A 19,203-nucleotide genomic window follows, 5' to 3' on the forward strand; every position below is an offset into this window, starting at 1 on the left:
TTTCTGACAGAAGGCACATGACACAGGTCTAGGGGCTCCATGCCAGTGATCCTGAACAGCCAGAAAAGTGCGAATGGCAAGCAAAGGCAAGAGAAACACTGTGTTTATTAAGATCATGTATTTTTCCCTAAAATAGCTGGATTTGGCCTCTTAGAGTATGTTATGAAGACACTTTGATGCTCATGCAAAAATCAGTGTTCTGAATTTCGAATTCCAAAATCTCCACCCACTCACCACAATCCTGCTTGGGTTTCTGAAAGATATGACCCAGGGCATCGCAGCACCATGAACTCTGTCAGCTCCTGGTGAGGCTTCAGCTGAATCCCTTTCTGCTCTCTTAGACTGGTGAGCTGGAATGTGCCCCATGGGACACCTGGGCCCTAGAGGTCAGACCACTTCTCCTTACAAAGACTCTACTCCCTGGAAACAGTGGCTTCATTGTAAATCTTTGGTGACTCAATTACAGCCCTTGTGTCACTTAGAGAGCACTCCCTTGATTTGGATAAGCAGGAAGTAAGCATGGCCCCAAACTCTATTGTTGAAAAATAAACATGAAGTCATTACGTGGCACTCACCTTGGGCTGAGGGCCACATTTTAGACACCCTGAGGCTCCCAGGTGTGCCCCAATGAGCCCCAGATCAAGTACCCAGTTATTTGCTATTCCCTCCTAGATACATCTAAACTTAGGTTGATTTTTTTGTATCTCTCTTCTGCTTTCAGCTAACTTCAGTCAACCTGAAATAGTACCAATTTCTAATATAACCGAAAATGTGTACATAAATTTGACCTGCTCATCTATACACGGTTACCCAGAACCTAAGAAGATGAGTGTTTTGCTAAGAACCAAGAATTCAACTATCGAGTATGATGGTGTTATGCAGAAATCTCAAGATAATGTCACAGAACTGTACGACGTTTCCATCAGCTTGTCTGTTTCATTCCCTGATGTTACGAGCAATATGACCATCTTCTGTGTTCTGGAAACTGACAAGATACGGCTTTTATCCTCACCTTTCTCTATAGGTAAAGCTGTTTTCCAAGACTATTTCTTTCAGCAGGTATCATACACAAATGCTTAAGGCAGATCACCCAATGTCCCCGACTTGCTAGGAAACCTCCAACTGGGCCATTTTCTGATGCTGTTAGGAAGGACCCAGATGGAGGGCTCCTGCTTCTCCTAAGTGATGCAGGGTCCAGGAGGCTACGAGCCTATGTTGCACTTGAAGAAATATGCTTTTAGCCCTGAAACGGACTTAGTCTCTTGGTTTACCTTTGGATGGAGGATTCTGAAGTTTTGATTAAAAAACGCAGGATTCCTCCAGGCTAGAATTCTTTCTTTGATTACAACACATACATGCACTTGCACACACACACACACACACACACGCACACACATGCACACACACCATGCATACATGCAGACATAGAAATGGTACTTATTGTGAGTATAGAACCATTTGGGACATTATTGGTTGCAGGAGTGAAAACAAAAAGATATGACACCCCCTCTGCCCTTGAGGACCTTCCAGTAGAATCAGAACCCTATAATGTGCACACATGAAAAACTTGATTTTTAAAAGGTTGAATTGGAATCTAAATTTTATTCCATGGAAATATCTGACTAAATTTAAAACAAAAGTGACTGGTAATGAGGAGTTTTATGGGCATTCAGAGGTAGGCAAGATCCCTGAGGGTCAGGGAATGGTTCCTAAAGGAAGGGGTACCTTGTCACATGTAAAATAAATTATTGGGGTTAATAAATGTGGTGAGGAGGGGAGGGCATTCTGGATGACAGGTTCCCAAAACTGTGGTGACTTCCTTAGCAGAAAAAATTTGAGACAGTATCTGGGCTCAGCAGGTGAGAGGACCACAGTGGATCAGCTGTATCTGACATAAGTGCAGGAGGTATGTCAAAGAAAGCCTTGGAGGCAGAAGTGCTTGTGTGTTCACAAGTATTCTTCAGGGACCACTTCAGTGGAGGAAAGGATTGAAACTAAGCAGTAGCCACTAATAGGAGCCTGACATTTTAAAGTCCTGGCTTTACCCAGGAGGGCATGTGTCTATATTTGACTCCTCTTTTAAGAAGCTGTAACTGCAAGATTCCCTCCTGGAATAAAGGTGGTCTGCATCTACCCTGTCCCATCACTGCTTGTGCTGACCTTGACCCCCACATCTGCCTTCTTCTTACCTTGACCCCTTCTCCAGCGATGACTTCTTGGCTTGCCCCCTCCAGTGACATCCATCCAACTCCTTGCTCCATACCCTGGCTTTGTTGCCTCCTTTCTCCCAGTGTCTTGTTGTTCAGATATAACTTGGTCTGTGAACAGCCCCTGGGGCCAATCCCCATGAACCAACTTTACAACTGGGCCTATCTCATCTCCTGCTACTGACTTCTCCCTAGTCAGACACTTCAGCTTCTGAGAGTCCAGTAAATGGTGGAGCCCCTTGTCCTGTCCCAGTTGCTTCTCCTGTATCCTCTGTTGGCTAGATAGAAGCCTCTCCAAGCTATGCCTGAAGTTCAGTACCTCCTTCAATGTGTAATTAGTTTGATTGGTGGCCATCTTGTGGCCACCAACATCACCATATATGACATGCCCCAGGGCCCTCTGTTACAGCTCCCATAGTCTACAAATTAACAGGGGCTTGCCACCACTATAACCTCATCATGGCTCACCTTCCTGCTGCTTCTCACCTACTGTTCTGCCAAACTTCTACAGGTACCCCCATCTTCAGAAATGTTTCAGCTCTAGCTGCCTCAGGAAGATGGGGCTTGCCTCTCTGGGTTTCCCATTCTATCGCTTGATCAGAGATAGGTTAGACCCTGAGTCAAGGGACCTTTTTTGCATGTTAAAAGGTAGCAGCCTCCATGTTAGTAAGTATAACCCCTAACCCCCTTTATTGGAAGTGCCAAACTGGCTCAAGTGGGATAGATGGGGACAGACTCAAAAGGGATTAAATATGGCCTGCAATGCCAACAACTTCTTAACATCCCAGAAACAGGGCATGTGTCTACAAATTATAGCTAAGCTAATAGATTAGCTGGTCCTAGTTTTCCTGAAATTTGGGATTAGCTACCAGAACTGTTCCCAAAAATGTCTTTAAAGTGGGCAACTCAGTTCTAAGTTTTCCCCCACAAAGCCTGTTTCCCAACTCCCCAGAAATTTAGGAGTTCTCACGTAAGGAAGTAGGTCCTGAAGGCGTGAAGTTTCTTCAAGGCATGAAGAAACATCAAAGGTTTTTTAGTAGATGAGATATGCTGAAAGCCATGAAGAGGAAACCTACTGTGACCTCAGTAGGAAAAAACTAAACAAACAAGCAAATGAGAACTAGAGGTAAGGGCCTGTGGAAGCTGTTCCATTTGTCCAAATGAGAGGTGTCTGGAGATGATAGTGGACAGAAGAATCATCACGAGAGGAACTTCAGGGCTTGGGAACTGACTGCAGAGGGGGGCAGGATAGCAGGCACAGCACAAATGACTGCACATGCAGAGAGCCTCAGCGCAGACACCTCACCCAGATTCCAGAATCACGGGCCAGGCTGACCCTCTTCTTCCTGATCATGGTTGGTGTTCTCCCCACCTCCAGGAAGGCATGGCAGCTCAGTCCAGGCATTTGGCCAGAGGCATGGGCTTGATTCTTAGGTCACTGCTGAGGCCCTGAGACTGGGACTTTCTATGGCCTCATATTGTGGATTTCAGGCTTCTCTGGCCTTAGAGCCCTGGGGAGAGGCTGGCAGGTAAATAAAGAGAAGAAACCTTTTGTAAATGACTCTCCTGGCTGATTGAAAATTTGTGGTCATTTGTAGAGCTTGAGGACCGTCAGCCTCCCCCAGACCACATCCCTTGGATTACAGCTGTATTTCCAACAGTTATTATATGTGTGATGGTTTTCTGTCTAATTCTATGGAAATGGAAGAAGAAGAAGCAGCCTCGCAACTCTTATAAATGTGGTGAGTCAGTCCTTGTCCTCCCCACAGACTGCCACTTTGCACCTACTTTCCAATCAGCTGGCTGCCTTCTGGAGTTTGTTGACTGAGCCTAGACTGGCAAAAAGTCAGGAAGTTGTTGGGAAAAAAACGTTTTCCCTTGGAGTTTTGAGCCTATACAGACTGGCAGCAGCTGATAATGTTGTTATTGGACTTCAAAGAAAGGCAACACTTCTAACCTCAGGTTTACAAATGTACTTGTGGTTTCCAGGGAAAACTGATTATTACTTGCTTTATCTACCTCACTTCATGAGGTTACTGTGACATATACATAAAGTAAAATGGTGAAACCACTCCTAAATGTTAAAGATTGTGGACCTGGTGGTGTTTAAGCAGGGATATTTGCTAAATGACCACAAGAATCAGCTTCCCGTCTCTAAAAAATCTAGGTTTCTTATGAAATAAGTTAGACGAATTATTGCCCATTGACTTATAACAAACAATATTAACTTTTACTAATTTCTAAGTAATACATATCCATTATCATATATAACAAAAATAAAATCATCTATAATTCCACTAATGAGAAAAAATGATTACACAAATATTTTTGGTGCCTATCTTTAAGATTTTTCTATGTATCTATCTATGTTGTTTTCCATAATTAGGATTATCATAAGGGCTATTTTTCACAGTTTGGATAATATATGTACTGTGTTCTAACTTTGTTATACTAAATGTAGCAAGACAATTTTCAGTGTCATAAATATCATTCTACAGCATCATTTTAAACGGCTGCAAGATATTCCCTTATGTGGATACACCTTAATTTATTTATTTAACCAACCTCATTTTTTGGACACTTGAGTTAGTCCAGTAGTTTTGTTATTATAAACACCCTCCCCACTGACTTCAGTTATAAAAATGTTTAATGGGGACAAAGTGGTCCCTAACTTTATAATAATGCCATGCCTTTTTTTAGTTTGGGCTGGTTCTAAGATTGGACTTTATCTCAGTAATTGCCTCCAGTAGTAATTAGTTTGATTGGTACTAATAATTAAGGTAACCTTCTTACTCACTTATGGTAGAAAGCACAAGGTGAGTATTGCCTCTGGCCAGCATCTTGTTTTTCAGTACACTGATTTTAAAATCTATCTAGAAAATAGATGGATGACATTAGCAGTCATTCATTGCATCCTGCTGTACTTTAAAAATAAGAAATTGGGGAGCAGTGATCAAATTTAAATAAATTAATACAAAGCAGTGGCAGAGCCATTCAAACTGCCAAGGTATGGAGTGTGCTGAGAGATTTCTATGATATAAAAGTATAAAATTCATAGCACAGATGTAAAGACAGATCATGCTTGTCCAGGCTTTCACTTTTCAATGTGAGAGTTTTGAGCTTCCCTTTCTTTCAACCTCATTGCCGTTTAAAATTAATCAAATATGAAGAAGCGACTTACATCTTGGGAATAAGCTGTTTCCTAAATTTTTCTTCACATTAGAATGATCATCTTACAAATGAAACAAAGAAAGGATAGAGAAAAAGATTAAGGATGTTTCTTCCCCCATGAGGCAATCAGAAAAATATCAGGAGACTAGATATGGGAGATAAAGAGGATATGTGTGTTCACACGTGAGAAGTTAGAAGGTGGTTAAATAAGCTATGTAGGTACAGATAAGATGGTCAGATTGGGCTGAGTGGCACATATATGACCCCTAAGAATGTAACGAAGAATATTGGTAAGAAAAAGTTATTTATTCAGACAGTCATCCAAGCCAATGAGTTCGATCAAAGAGAGAAGCCTTGCTATCACTGTAGGGAAGGAGGTGCAACAGGTATAACTATGCCATTATAGATATGATATATTTGTAAATTTGGATTCTGTAACTTCAGCAATATCTACCCTTGCTTTGTGGGTACTCCTGGCATTGGCTATGTCATAGGCAAAATAATGCCCCCCACAAGGTGTCCACCTCCTATACTCCAGAACCTGTAATATGTTATCTTACATGGCAAAAGGAACTTCACATAGGTGATTAAGGCACCAAGCTTGAGATGGCGAGATTAGCCTGGATTATCCAGGTGGGCCCAATGTAATCACATGAGTCAGAGAATCTTTCCTAGCTGGAATAGAGAAATGAACTGGAAGTAGGAGGAGAGATCTGAAGCTTGAGAAGCTCAACCCAGCATTTCTAGCTTTGAAGATGGAAGGAGGAAGCCATGAGCCAAGGAATGTAGGTAGCTTCTAGAAGCTCAAGTGGCTCTCAGTTGACAGCCATTAAGGAAATTAGAATCTCAGTTCTGCAACTATAAGGAGCTAAATTCTGCCAAGAGACCAATGTGGAAACAGCAGATCCCTCCACAGAGACACAAGCTTACTGATAACTGGTAGGAATTTCTCCAAAAGTGGAGCTTCCTCCTACTCCAGTGTTAATCCTTTTCTCAAAGGAGACAGTCCTCAAACTAACTAACTTGGCACCAAAAGTCCTGTCCAATGTTTTCTCATTATAGTTTTTCTATGCCTCAACTGTATATATTTATCCAGTTTAGGCTGTTTAAATGAATAAAAGGGAAATGCCATAGTTATTCTAGCCAGTTTCCAATCTCTCTTCTCTTTTTTTGTTTCGTCAAATAAGGCAGATAAGGCATGAGAATTTATAACTATGAATTACTGTCTTTTCCCAAACAGAAATCACCCTATCAGCTTACCCATTGGGAGAAAGACTAAAATATCTCCCCCTGAAATTTTACTTCCTCATTTGGGTCTTGTGTGACTGAAATCTGTATATAATGCCCTAGCAACAACGGTTTTTACAACTTGCCTCCCTAGAACAAACCTAGGAGTCTCAGCTCTTTCAGGAATGATTTCTTAAAGGTAAAGTGTCTTTTTCAAAACAAATTATTATTATTATTATTATTATTATTATTTTTGTATGTGAGACAGAGCCTCACTCTTTCACCAGGCTGGAGTGCAGCAGCACGATCTCAGCTCACTGCAACCTCTGCCTCCCAGGTTCAAGCGATTCTCCTGCCTCAGCCTCCCAAGTAGCTGGGACTACAAGTGCACACCACCACGCCCAGCTAATTTTTGTATTTTTAGTAGAGACGGGGTTTCACCATGTTGGCCAGGATGGTCTTGATCTCTTGACCTCATGATCTGTTTTTAACCAACATTTAAACAGAAATATTCACAGTTTTTCTGTGAATGGAAAAATGGAAAGTTAGTGATATCATCACATTTCCCCTTCAAAATGCTAAATTTGTAATCAAATTTAAAAGTTTAGAATCTACCTTTTAATTGTCTGCTTTCATTTTTTTGATAGTGGCTTTTTTTGAAATGGTGACTGTTTTGTCATGGGTATAAAAGGATAATTTATTTTGTGTTAGTCTGAAGACATCAAAAATACTGTATTCAACTATAAGCACCATTTTTTTTACATTTATAATAAGATTCTTTTTCAAAATTTTTATTTCAGTAGTTTTTTGGGAACTATTGAACTAAACTAGGTGGTTTTGGGTTACATGGATAAGTTATTTAGTTGTGATTTCTGAGACTTTGGTGCCACCCATCACCCAAGCAGTGTACACTGCACCAGTGTGGTCTTTTATCCCTCACCCCTCCCACTCTTTCCTCTGAGTCCCCAAAGTCCATTATATTATTCTTATGTCTTTGCATCCTCATAGTTTAGCTCCCACTTATCAGTGAAAACATACAATATTTGTTTTTCCATTCTTGAGTTACTTCACTTAGAATAATGGTCTCTGGTTCCATCCAAGTCGCTGCAAATGCCATTATTTTGTTTCTTTTTATGGCTGAGTAATATTCCATGAGGTATATTTATCACATTTTCTTTATCCACTCATTGGTTGATGGACATTTAGGTTGGTTCCTTATTTTTGGAATTGCAAATTGTGCTGCTATAAACATGCATGTGCATGTGTCTTTTTCATATAATGAATTCTTTTCCTTTGGGTAGATATGCAGTAGTAGGACTGCTGAATCAAATAGTAGAGTTCTACTTTTAGTTCTTTAAGGAATCTCCATACTGTTTTCTGTAGTGTTTGTACTAGTTTACATTCCCACCAGCAGTGTAAACATGTTCCCTTTTCACCACATCCATGCCAACATCTATTATTTTTTGATTTTTTAATAATGGCCATTCTTGCAGGAGTAAGGTGCTATCTCATGGTGGTTTTAATTTTCATTTCCCTGATAGTGATATTGAACTTTTTTTCATGTTTGTTGGCCATTTGTATATTTTCTTTTGAGAATTGTCTATTCATGTCCTTAAAAACACCATTATTTTTAAGAAGAAACTTTACAAAAATAGAACATAACCAGATTTATAAAGCATCTAGGAACTCAGTCAGTTAAGAAATAGCTCAAGTAACTGAGGATGCTTCACCTGAAAGAAGGCCTGGAGAGAACAGAGATGCTGTCTTCAAATATCTGAAGAGCTACCATAGGATGCAAAGATTGAGCTTAATAGTATGACTCTGAAGAGCATCTCAATGAATGAAGGTTATGAGAGGGTATAAAGAATTAAGAGAGACTTTTCTAACAATTAGAAGGTCTTTTAGGCCAGGAGTGGTGGCTCATGCCTACAATCCCAGCACTTTTGGAGGCTGAGGTGGGCAGATCACCTTAGATCAGGAGTTCAAGACCCGCCTGGCCAACATGGTGAAACCCCATTTCTACTAAACATACAAAAATTAGCTGGGTGTGGCGGTGGGCACCTGTAATCCCACCTACTCGGGAGGCTGAGACAGGAGAATCACTTGAACCTGGGAGGCAGAGGTTACAATGAGCCAAGATCACACCACTGCACTCCAGTCTGGGTGACAGAAGATCAAGATTCCATCTTAAAAAACATAAAAAAATAAATAAATAAATAGTCTTTAAAATTGTACAGAAGAAATAGACTTCTGCTTCCTCCAACAAAGGATTAACTGCTATAGGAATTGCCCTCTTTCATAAACAACTAGAAAGCAGACAAAATATATGAAACAACTGTTTTCAGAGATCAGATGACAGACAGCAGAAAATTGTAGTCCCTGAGTGAAGGAAAGAAAAAATGAGATAAGCCCTATGATTGCTCTAGTTTACTGCCTGGAGTCCAGGCTGCTCTGAAGGCAGGGGAGCCCTGATACTGAACTAGGAAAAGACATTGCAAGAAAGGAAAACTACAAACATCTCTCGTGAAATGCTTAACAAAATTAGCAACTAAAATCTAGCAATATGTTAAAAGTATAATACATCATGATCAAGTGGGGTTTATTCAAGAAACACAGGTAAGCTCAACATTCAAAAATCAGGCCATAACCTTTACTACATAAATAAACTAAAAAGAAAAAAACATACGATCATGTCAATGGATACAGGAAAAACTTTCGACAAAATTAATACCCATTCATAGTTTTAAATGGAAAGAAAAACTCTCATAAAAATAGGAATACAAGATGACTTCCTCAACCTGACAAAGGACATCTACCAAAAATTCTTCTGTTAGCATAATATGTCATGATAAAAGACTGATTGCTTTTACCCTAAGATGGGGAATATGGGGAGGATGTTCACTCTCTCTACTTTTGTTCACCATTGTACTGGAGGTCGTAGCCAGAGAAACAAGACTAGAAAAAGAAATAAAAGACATACAGATTGGAAAGGAAGTAAAACTGTCTTTTTTTTTACAAATAATGATCATGATTGTAGAAAATCCTGAGGAATCTATCAAAAACCTATTAAAACTGATAAGTGAGTGTAGCAAAGGCACAGGATACAAAGTCAATACACAAAATCAATTATTTCTATATACTAACAACAAGCAATTGTACATTGAAAAAAATTAATAGCATTTACAATAGCATCAAATAATATTAAAAACTTGGAAATAAATTTAACAAAACAAGTACAAGGTCTATATACTGAAAACTATACAATATTACTACTGGAGAAATTAAAGTAAACCAAAATAAATGGAGACATAGGCCATGTTTATGAATCAGAAGACTAGATGTTGTTAAGACATCCATTCTCTCCAAGTTGATCTATGGATTAAATGTAATCACAATCAAAATCCTGGTAAGCTCTTTAATAGATACTAAAAATCTTACTCTAAAAGTTATAGGCAAATGCAAAGAACCTACAATTGCCAAAACAATTCTGAAAAATAAGAACAAAGGTTAAAAATAATACAAAATTAGCCAGGCATGGTGGTGCATGCCTGTAAATTCAGCTACTCCGGAGGCGGAGGCAGGAGAATGGCTTGAACCCGGGAGGCAGAGGTTGCTGTGAGCTGAGATCTTGCCATTGCACTCCGGCCTGGGCAACAAGAGCGAAACTCCCTCTCAAAAAAAAAAAAACAAAGGTAGACTTTACCTACCTAATTTCAATATTTACTATATAGTTATAGTAATTAAGATAGTGTGACATCGGTAAAAGGACAGACATATCAGTCAATGGAACAAAATAGAGAGTCAAAAATAGATTCACACTGTTGACAACGGTACCAAGGTAATTCCATGCAGAAAGGATAGTCTTTTCAACAAATAGTGTTGGGACAATTAGATATCCACATGGAAAAAGTATGAACCTAGACACACACAAAGTAACTTATATATTAAGAATTAAAATGAAAAGACTTCTGAAAGAAAACAGAGGAGAAAATCTTTGTAACCTTAAGTTAGGCAAGTCTTCTTAGATAGGACACAGAAAGCAAAAACCATATCATAAAAAGATAAAATGGATGTCATCAATATGGAAAACTTTTGTTCCTTGACTTTGTTTAAAAAAGGAAAAGTCAAACCACAGACAGGGAGAAAATGTTTGCAAAATATATATCTGATAAAGGACTTGTATCCAGAATATATAATTACATATTGCTACTCATTAGTAAGAAGACAATCCATTTAATAAAATACAGGAAGCAAGAGACTTGAACAGATACATAACAGAAGAAGATATACAAATGGCCGATGAGCACAGTCACAACATCATTAGTCATCAGATTAATTAAAACTATAATTAGATACCACTGCACACCCTCTAGAATGTCTAAAATTAAAAGGTCTGATAAACATCAAGTGTTGGAGAGGATATGAAGCAACTGAAACTCTCATGTACTGCTATACAACCCAGAAATCCTAGACATTTATCAAACAGAAATTTCAAAAATTTTAAAAATATATAAAGACTCATACACAAATGTTCATAGCAGCTTGTTTCATAATACCAAACCTGGCATCCTAAATTTTCATCAGTTGGTGGTGGTATATTTATACAATGAAATACTGCAAAGCTATAGAAAGGAATGGACTACTAATAATACACAAGAACATAGATAAATTTCAAAAGCATTATGCTAAGTGAAACAATCCAGGCACAAGAAGAATACACATTATACAATTTCATGTATATGAAATTTGAGAAAAAGCAAAACTATCATAAGAAGATTCATGGTTATGCATGGGATGGGGGACAGGAATCAGCTGAAAAGCGAAATATTTTGGCTTATGAAAATGTTCTCGATCTTGATTGTGCTGGTGGTTACGTGACTATGTATATTCGTTAAAATCACCAAACTCTAAACTGAAAATGATTGGGTTTTATTATTTATTAATTATACCTCCATAAAGCTGATTGTTTTTATCTTTTATTTTTATTTTATTTCAATAGTTTTTGGGGAACAGGTGGTTTTTGATTACATGGATGAGTTCTTCAGTGGTGATTTCCGAGATTTTGATGCACCTGTCACCCGAGCAATGTCCACTGTACCCAATGTGTAGTCTTTTATCCCTCATCCATCTCTCACCCTTCCCCCCTCCCGAGTACCCAAGTCCATTATATCATTCTTATGACTTTGTGGCCTCATAAAAGCTGATCGTTTTTAAATACACACATACACACATAAAAGAGAACTTCCAATGACAGGAAGTGTTCAAGAATGCTCTATTTAGTAAAGATAGAATCACAAAACCGTCAGAGGTATTGTTGAGTGGATTCTTGTGGTCTATAAATACCTCCATGGACACCCAGGTTAGCAACCTGTTGGGCTTTATGTGGGACAATAGCATCATCACAACAGTCAGCCTAGAGAAATTTACATCCCAAGTTGTGTCAGTAGCAAGTCCCTATCAATAGCAACTCAGGCTTTGTGAGGTCTAGCTGGCTAGAAACTTCCCATTTGGACTTGTCCATGCAACATCGTGTAATATTCTTAGCACCATCTGGCTAGCCCATTTAGGCATCAACATCTTTAAGACTTCTTTTCCTCCTCCTTCTAAACCTTGCTTTCAGAAAAGGATTAGAAACTCTTCCAATCACAAAACGATTGCTAAAACTAAATATATTACCCCTCCCAATGGTATTTTTTGGTTAGCCAGGATAGAGCTATAAGTGAAAAATCTATTTCCAGTGTTAGAATTTAAGGCACAGTGAGCAAGGGAAGGCATATACTTTTTGAATGCAAGAAACTTCTTCCCAATCCCTCTGAAATTGCATCATTTAAGTAACTATCTCTTCCATATATAAAGTCACAACAATTTCTCTCTGAGTCCCAGAACTTTGAAGCCTTTTCAACCTTTCCTTCTTTTGTATCTATGAGGAATACATTTTTGAAGATTGTTCTTGGTGTCTTTCAGGAACCAACACAATGGAGAGGGAAGAGAGGGGACAGACCAAGAAAAGGTAAATCCTGACCCTGAGACATTGATGAGAGAGGTATAATCCCCAGAGTGCCTGTTACTTGAATAGGCTTATGCCTAAGGCGTGTTGAGACCTCAGCAAACCTGAACTAATGGAGAGGGAGAGGAAAATAAGACTAGTTAAGATCTAGAAGAAAATAACCTGTTAATGGATGGCAGGGTACCCAATGCACAATGCCCAGAAAGCATGACAAGCTCTGTCATGGTCAAGTAAAAGTCAATACCAAAGATTTCAGAGGTGGTGAACATGGGCTGCATCTTGTCTGCCACAGTAACCCCAGTACCTAGCACAGTGACATGTGTGGAATGAATAAATGAAGAAGTGGGGAATGATAACATGTTGGCTTCAGCCTGAGCATCTTAGTATTTGTTATGGCCCTTTTAGATGTTCTTCTGCCACTTCTTTACCTCATTCTTCAGATCTTGCCTCAAGCAGCACTTTCTTAAAAACCCTTTCCCAAACTAGAAAACGTCCACTTGTTACAGTGTCATGTGGATCCCTTGGCTTTTTCTTAATAACACCAGATTATGCTTACATATTTGTGTAATTATCTTATTAAACGCTATAAACTAGACTAAACTAAATTCTATGAAGAGCAGAGACCATACCAGTTAAGCTCGTCATTACGCTGCTAGCACTTAGCATGGTGCCTGGCATATAGCAGGTTCTCAATAAATGCTTGTTGAAAGAATGATTGATGCATGATGAATACATAAAAGTTCGTGGTGATCAGTCCTTTCACAACGTGAAGCTATCAGATAGTCTGTACCTCTATTCCTCCTGAGAAATTAAGCTCTCAGGAATATCCAGGCTCTGACTGCATACCCATAGGATCAAAGCAACCCTCAGTCACAAGCCTGGTTTCAGAGATAGGGTCATAACGCCCAGAGTGGAGAGACAACCAAGAGTGCCCAGCACTAATCCAGATATACCAGCCACTGTGATTCTAGCAACAAGACTAATAATTCCAGGCACCCTTGGACAATGAGAAAGGGTGATGTAATCCTGACTACCCTGTCAGACTCAGTTTCAGAAATGGTCTGGAAGAGCCTGCAGAGGGCAGGCAGCAGAGAATCAGCAGAGGCCATGGGAAGGGCTAGGCAGAAATAAAGGGTAGCTGTTGAAGCATAGATGACAGTGTAGACCGTGGTTCTTTTCTCTTGCCTTCTCCACCTTTCTCTTCAATAGTTTGTTTCTCCTCATTGCTATTCCAATGGCAACCTCTATTCTGCCCTATCACTGAAATCTAGAAAAAGAAAGTAGCTCAACTGTGAAATATCACCTAATCTTTTCTTCTATTTTTCCAGAGAAAGAATCCATATACCTGAAAGATCTGATGAAGCCCAGCATGTTTTTAAAAGTTCGAAGACACCTTCATGCGACAAAAGTGATACATGTTTTTAATTAAAGAGTAAAGCCCATACAAGTATTGATTTTTTTCTACCCTTTCCTTTGTAAGTTTCTGGGCAACCTTTTTGATTTCTTCCAGAAGGCAAAAAGACATCACCATCAGTAGTAAGGGGGCTCCAGGACTCCCTCTAAGTGGAATAGCCTCCCTGTAACTCTAGTTCTGCTCCGTATGCCAAGAGCAGACTTTAATTCTCTTATTGCTTCTTTCCACTTCAGAGCACACTTATGGGCCAAGTCCAGCTTAATGGTTCATGTCCTGGAAATAAAATTTAGGACGAATACCTCCTCCAGATCAGATTCTTCTCTTAATTTCATAGATTGTGTTTTTTTTTTTAAATAGAACTCTCAATTTCTGGAAAACTGCCTTTTATCTGCCCAGAATTCTAAGCTGGTGCCCCACTAAATCTTGTGTATCTGTGACTAAACAACTACCTCCTCAGTCTGGGTGGGAGTTATGTATTTATGACCTTTCAGTGTTAATATTTTGAAACACAGAGATCTGTGTACTGTAATAGTGTGATTACTATACTCTAGAGAAAAGTCTACCCCTGCTAAGGAGTTCTCAGCTCCCTGTCAGGGTCAGTAAGTACTAGGGCACAGGCAACAATGAGCAGACCGACTTAAATTTGGGGAAATTAGGAGAGGCGGAGATAGAACCTGGAGCCACTTCTGTCTGGGCTGTTGCTAATATTGAGGAGGCTTGCCCTGCCTAACAAGCCCTAGTGGAGAGAACTGAATAAACAGGAAAATGCTGGAGCTTGTGAACCCTGTTTCTCTTGAAAAACTGACTAGTGAGATGGCCTGGGGAAGCTGTGAAAGAACCAAAAGAGATCACAATACTCAAAAGAGAGAGAGAGAAAAAAAAAGAGAGATCTTGATCCACAGAAATACATGAAATGTCTGGTCTGTCCGCCCCATCAACAAGTCTTGAAACAAGCAACAGATGGACACTCTGTCCAAATGGACTTAAGACAGACAGCAGTTTCCCTGGTGGTCAGGGAGGGGTTTTGGTGATACCCAAGTTATTGGGATGTCATCTTCCTGGAAGCAGAGCTGGGGAGGGAGAGCCATCATCTTGATAATGGGATGAATGGAAGGAGCTTAGGACTTCCCACTCCTGGCTGAGAGAGGAGGAGCTGCAATGGAATTAGGAAGACCAAGACGCAGATCACCCAGAGGCTTACTTAGCCTACAGATGTCCTACGGGAACATGGGCTGGCCCAGCACAGGGCTAGCAAATTTGAGTTGGATGATTGTTTTTGCTCAAGGCAACCAGAGGGAAATTGCGTACAGAGACGGATATACTGGGAGAAATGACTTCGGAAAACTGGCTCTAAGGTGGGATCAGTAAGGGATGGGGCAGTCTCTGCCCAAACCTAAAGAGAACTCTGGGGGGCCTGGGCCACAAAAATGTTCCTTTATTTTACGTAAACCCTCAAGGGTTGTAGACTGCCATGCTAGACAAGCTTGTCCATGTAATATTCCCATGTGTGTACCCTGCCCCTGCCTTGATTAGACTCCTAGCACCTGGCTAGTTTCTAACATGTTTTGTGCAGCACAGTTTTTAATAAATGCTTATTACATTCATTTAAAAGTCTACATTTTCTGCTTTGGCTTCAAGAGTACTACTCAACCCTTGTGGTCTGATGTTCCCTGCTCTGTCCTCTGAATGTACTTCCTTTCTCTTTACATCTCTATGGCTAGAAGCATCTGATGCATCCTATATCTTCTCCTCCCTTTCCCCTACCATTATTTGAGAAAGGAGGCTTGTATACTTCTATATGTTTATCTCAGTAATGAGTCATAAAAAATCAAGTAAGAACGGTTGTTTTTGAGGACAACTAAGAAATCTGGAATAAGGAATGGAAGCTTACTTTTGAGTTTGTAACCTGTAGTGTGTAATTTTAAAATTATGAGCTTATATGTACATTAAACAAAAGCTTAATGTAAAAATATTCCTTGAAAACACCACGATTATAAAATAGATGCATATATACATACAGCGTGTGAGAGGAGCCAGGAAAACTCTGGACAAAAGAAAATGACCTAGACTCTGTGAGGACAGGAATGTGTTTAATTTCTCACCAATGGATCCCAGGTAACTAAGATAGTTGTCTATCCTATTGTCCATATTTTTGTCTTTTGTTCTATTTCTTGAAGATTTCCTCAACTTTATCTTCTAACTTCTGTTGTATTTTTATTTCTGCTATCATGTATTCTTTTCAGAATTCTTTTTTGTTCTCTCAAAACATATCTGTTTAAAGATTGAATGAAATATTAACATGCCCTTTGGTGAGAACATCTCTCCTTTGTATATTAAATTCTCTGAACTGCTGTATTCTAAGACTAGGGGAAAGAAAAAGAAGATTGAAAGAGGTCATTAGGCAGAATAGTACTAGCTAACGTTATTTCACATTTACCATATACCAGTCACTCATCTAAACCTTTAAACTCATTATCCTATTTAATCCTCACAATGACCCTGTGATGTAGGTAATGGAATATTATGCCCATAATGCTGATGAGAAAATCTAAACACAGAGATGAGTCAGAGTAATTTACCCAACATTGTTAACTTTGTAAGTGGCAGAGCTCGGTAACAGGCAGAGTTTGGAACAGTTTGGAGGGCTCAGAAGAAGACAGGAAGATGTAGGAAAGTTTGGAACTTCCTAGAGACTTGTTGAATGGCTTTGACCAAAATGCTGATAGTAATATGGACAATGAGATACAGGCTGAGGTGGTCTCAGATAGAGAAGAGGAACTTGTTGGGAACTGGAATAAAGGTGACTCTTGCTATGTTTTGGCAAAGACACTGGTGGCATTTTGCCCCTGCCCTAGAGATTTGTGGAACTTTGAACTTGAGAGAGATGATTTAGGGTATCTGGCAGAAGAAATTTCTAAGCAGCAAAGCATTCAAGATGTAACTTTTGTGCTGTTAAAAGCATTCAGTTTTATGTATTCCCAAAAATATGGTTTGGAATTGGAACTTATGTTTAATAAAAGTTTGGAAAATTTGCAGCCTGATGATGTGATAGAAAAGAAAACCCATTTTCTGAGGAGAAATTCAAGCCAGCTGCAGAAATTTGCATAAGTAAAAAGGAGCCAAGTGTTAATTGCCAAGACAATGGGAAAATGTCTCCAGGGCATGTCAGAAGTCTTCACAGCAGCCCTTCTCATCACAGGCCAAGAGGCCTAGAAGGGAAAAATGGTTTCCTGGGCCAGGCCCAAGGCCTTGCTGCTTTGTGCAGTTTCGGGACTTGTTGCCCTGCATCCCAGCCATGGCTAAAAGAGGCCAAGATATAGTTCAGGTCATGGTTTCAGAGGGTGCAAGGCCCAAGTCTTGGCAGCTTCAGCACAGTGAGCCTGCAGGTGCACACAAGTCAAGAATTGAGGTTTGGGAACCTCCCCATAGATTTCAGAGGATGTTTGGGAACACCTGGATGTCCAGGCAGAAGTTTGCTGCAGGGGTAGAGCTCTCATGGAGAACCTCTGCAAGGGCAGTGCAGAAGGGAAATGTGGGGTTGGAGACCCCACACAGAGTCCCCACTGGGGCACTGCCTAGTGGAGCTATGAGAAGAGGGCCATCATCATCCAGACCCCAGAATTGTAGGTCCACCAACAGCTTGCACCATGCACCTGGAAAAGTCACCAACACTCAATGCCAACCCATGAAGGAAGCCAGGAAGGGGCTGTACCCTGCCAAGCCACAAGGGCCAAGCTGCCCAAGGCCATGGGAGCCCACCTCTTGCATCAGCATGACCTGGATGTGAGAGATGGAGTCAAAAGAGATCATTCTGGAGTTTTAAGATTTCACTGCCCCACTGGATTTTGGACTTGCATGGGGCCTGTAGCCCCTTTGTTTTGGCGAATTTCTCCCATTTGGAAGGGGTATGTTTACCCAATGCCTGTACCCTCATTGTATCTAGGAAGTTACTAACTTTCTTTTGATTTTACAGGCTCATAGGCAGAAGGTACGTGCCTTGTCTCAGATGAGACTTTGGACTTGGACTTTTGGATTAATGCTGGAATGAGTTAAGACTTTGGGGGACTGTTGGAAAGGCATGATTGTGTTTTGAAATATAAAGACATGAGATTTGGGAGGAGCCAGGAGTGAAATTATATGGTTTGGCTGTGTCCTCATCCAAATCTCATCTTGAATTGTAGTTCCCATAATCTCCACATGTTGTGGGAGGGACCCAGTGGGAGGTAATTGAATCATGTGGGCAGTTACCCCCATGCTGCTGTTCTCATTATAGTGAGTGAGTTCTCATGAGATGTGATGGTTTTATAAGAGGCTTTTCTGCCTTTTGCTTGGCACTTCTCCTTCCTATCATCCTGTGAAAGAGGATATGTTTGCTTCCCCTTCCACCATGATTGTAAGTTTCCTGAGGCCTCATCAGCCCTGCTGAACTGTGAGTCAATTAAACCTCCTTCCTTTATAAATTAGCCAGTCTTGGGTGTGTCTTTATTAGCAGTGTGAGAAGGAACTAATACATTAACCCAGGCTTGAAAGCAAAGAGTCATCTCTGATGACTGCATTCAACCTTTCCCTCAGCACCCACTGCTCACCCCTTCCTTCCTGCCTCATTCTGTTGTCAGTCATCACTAGGCCAGGAAGGCATTCCTCCCACTTTCACACCCACCTCTTCTTTTCTCATTCAGGACCTTCTTTATTCACACCAAGAACATGACAGTCACCTCCCAACTGATCCCAGTCTCCTGTCTCTCTTACCCTGCATTCTGTCCAACACACCAAGAGAAACAAGAAGGTAAATAGTGAAAAGGTCTCCCACACATTCCCTTTCCCTAGCCACACAACTCTGAACTCCAGCTTCCTGGGTATCCATTCATAGTCACACTATGCCTATATATAAGTGGGTGTACACATACATACACATATTCCCCTTATTCAGGCAGATTTGGTTTTACTTTACACCACAGTCTAAAGAAATCAGAATACTCTTGCTAGGATGATTGACATCAGTCTTCAGTGTAATCCTTCATATTAAAAACATACATCTGTATGTATAAGTTTTCATTCTCACCAATATTCTAGCATCATTGTGGATCTTATAATAAAAGTGAGATTCCATTGGATTTTACTATGTCTACCTGTTCACTTCAGAAGAAAAGATACTTACAGATATAGAATCCTTCACT

The 19,203-nt window shown here is 40.1% G+C and overlaps 1 protein-coding gene across 2 annotated transcripts in view; it reads left to right on the forward strand.

Moving 5' to 3' along the window:
• Nucleotides 1–15,637, forward strand: part of CD86 (CD86 molecule) — a 131,595-nt gene extending 115,958 nt beyond the window's left edge. For both annotated transcript variants that reach the window (XM_012502118.2, XM_003275516.3), the window contains exons 4-7: nucleotides 722–1,024; nucleotides 3,806–3,949; nucleotides 12,570–12,615; nucleotides 13,941–15,637. In XM_012502118.2, the coding sequence (XP_012357572.2) occupies nucleotides 722–1,024; nucleotides 3,806–3,949; nucleotides 12,570–12,615; nucleotides 13,941–14,037 (590 nt within the window). In that variant the 3' untranslated portion in view covers nucleotides 14,038–15,637. The remainder of the gene's footprint in view (nucleotides 1–721; nucleotides 1,025–3,805; nucleotides 3,950–12,569; nucleotides 12,616–13,940) is intronic.
• Nucleotides 15,638–19,203: the final 3,566 nt, after the last annotated feature.

Source organism: Nomascus leucogenys, chromosome 21, assembly GCF_006542625.1.
Source record: "Nomascus leucogenys isolate Asia chromosome 21, Asia_NLE_v1, whole genome shotgun sequence".
Classification (NCBI taxonomy): domain Eukaryota; kingdom Metazoa; phylum Chordata; class Mammalia; order Primates; family Hylobatidae; genus Nomascus; species Nomascus leucogenys.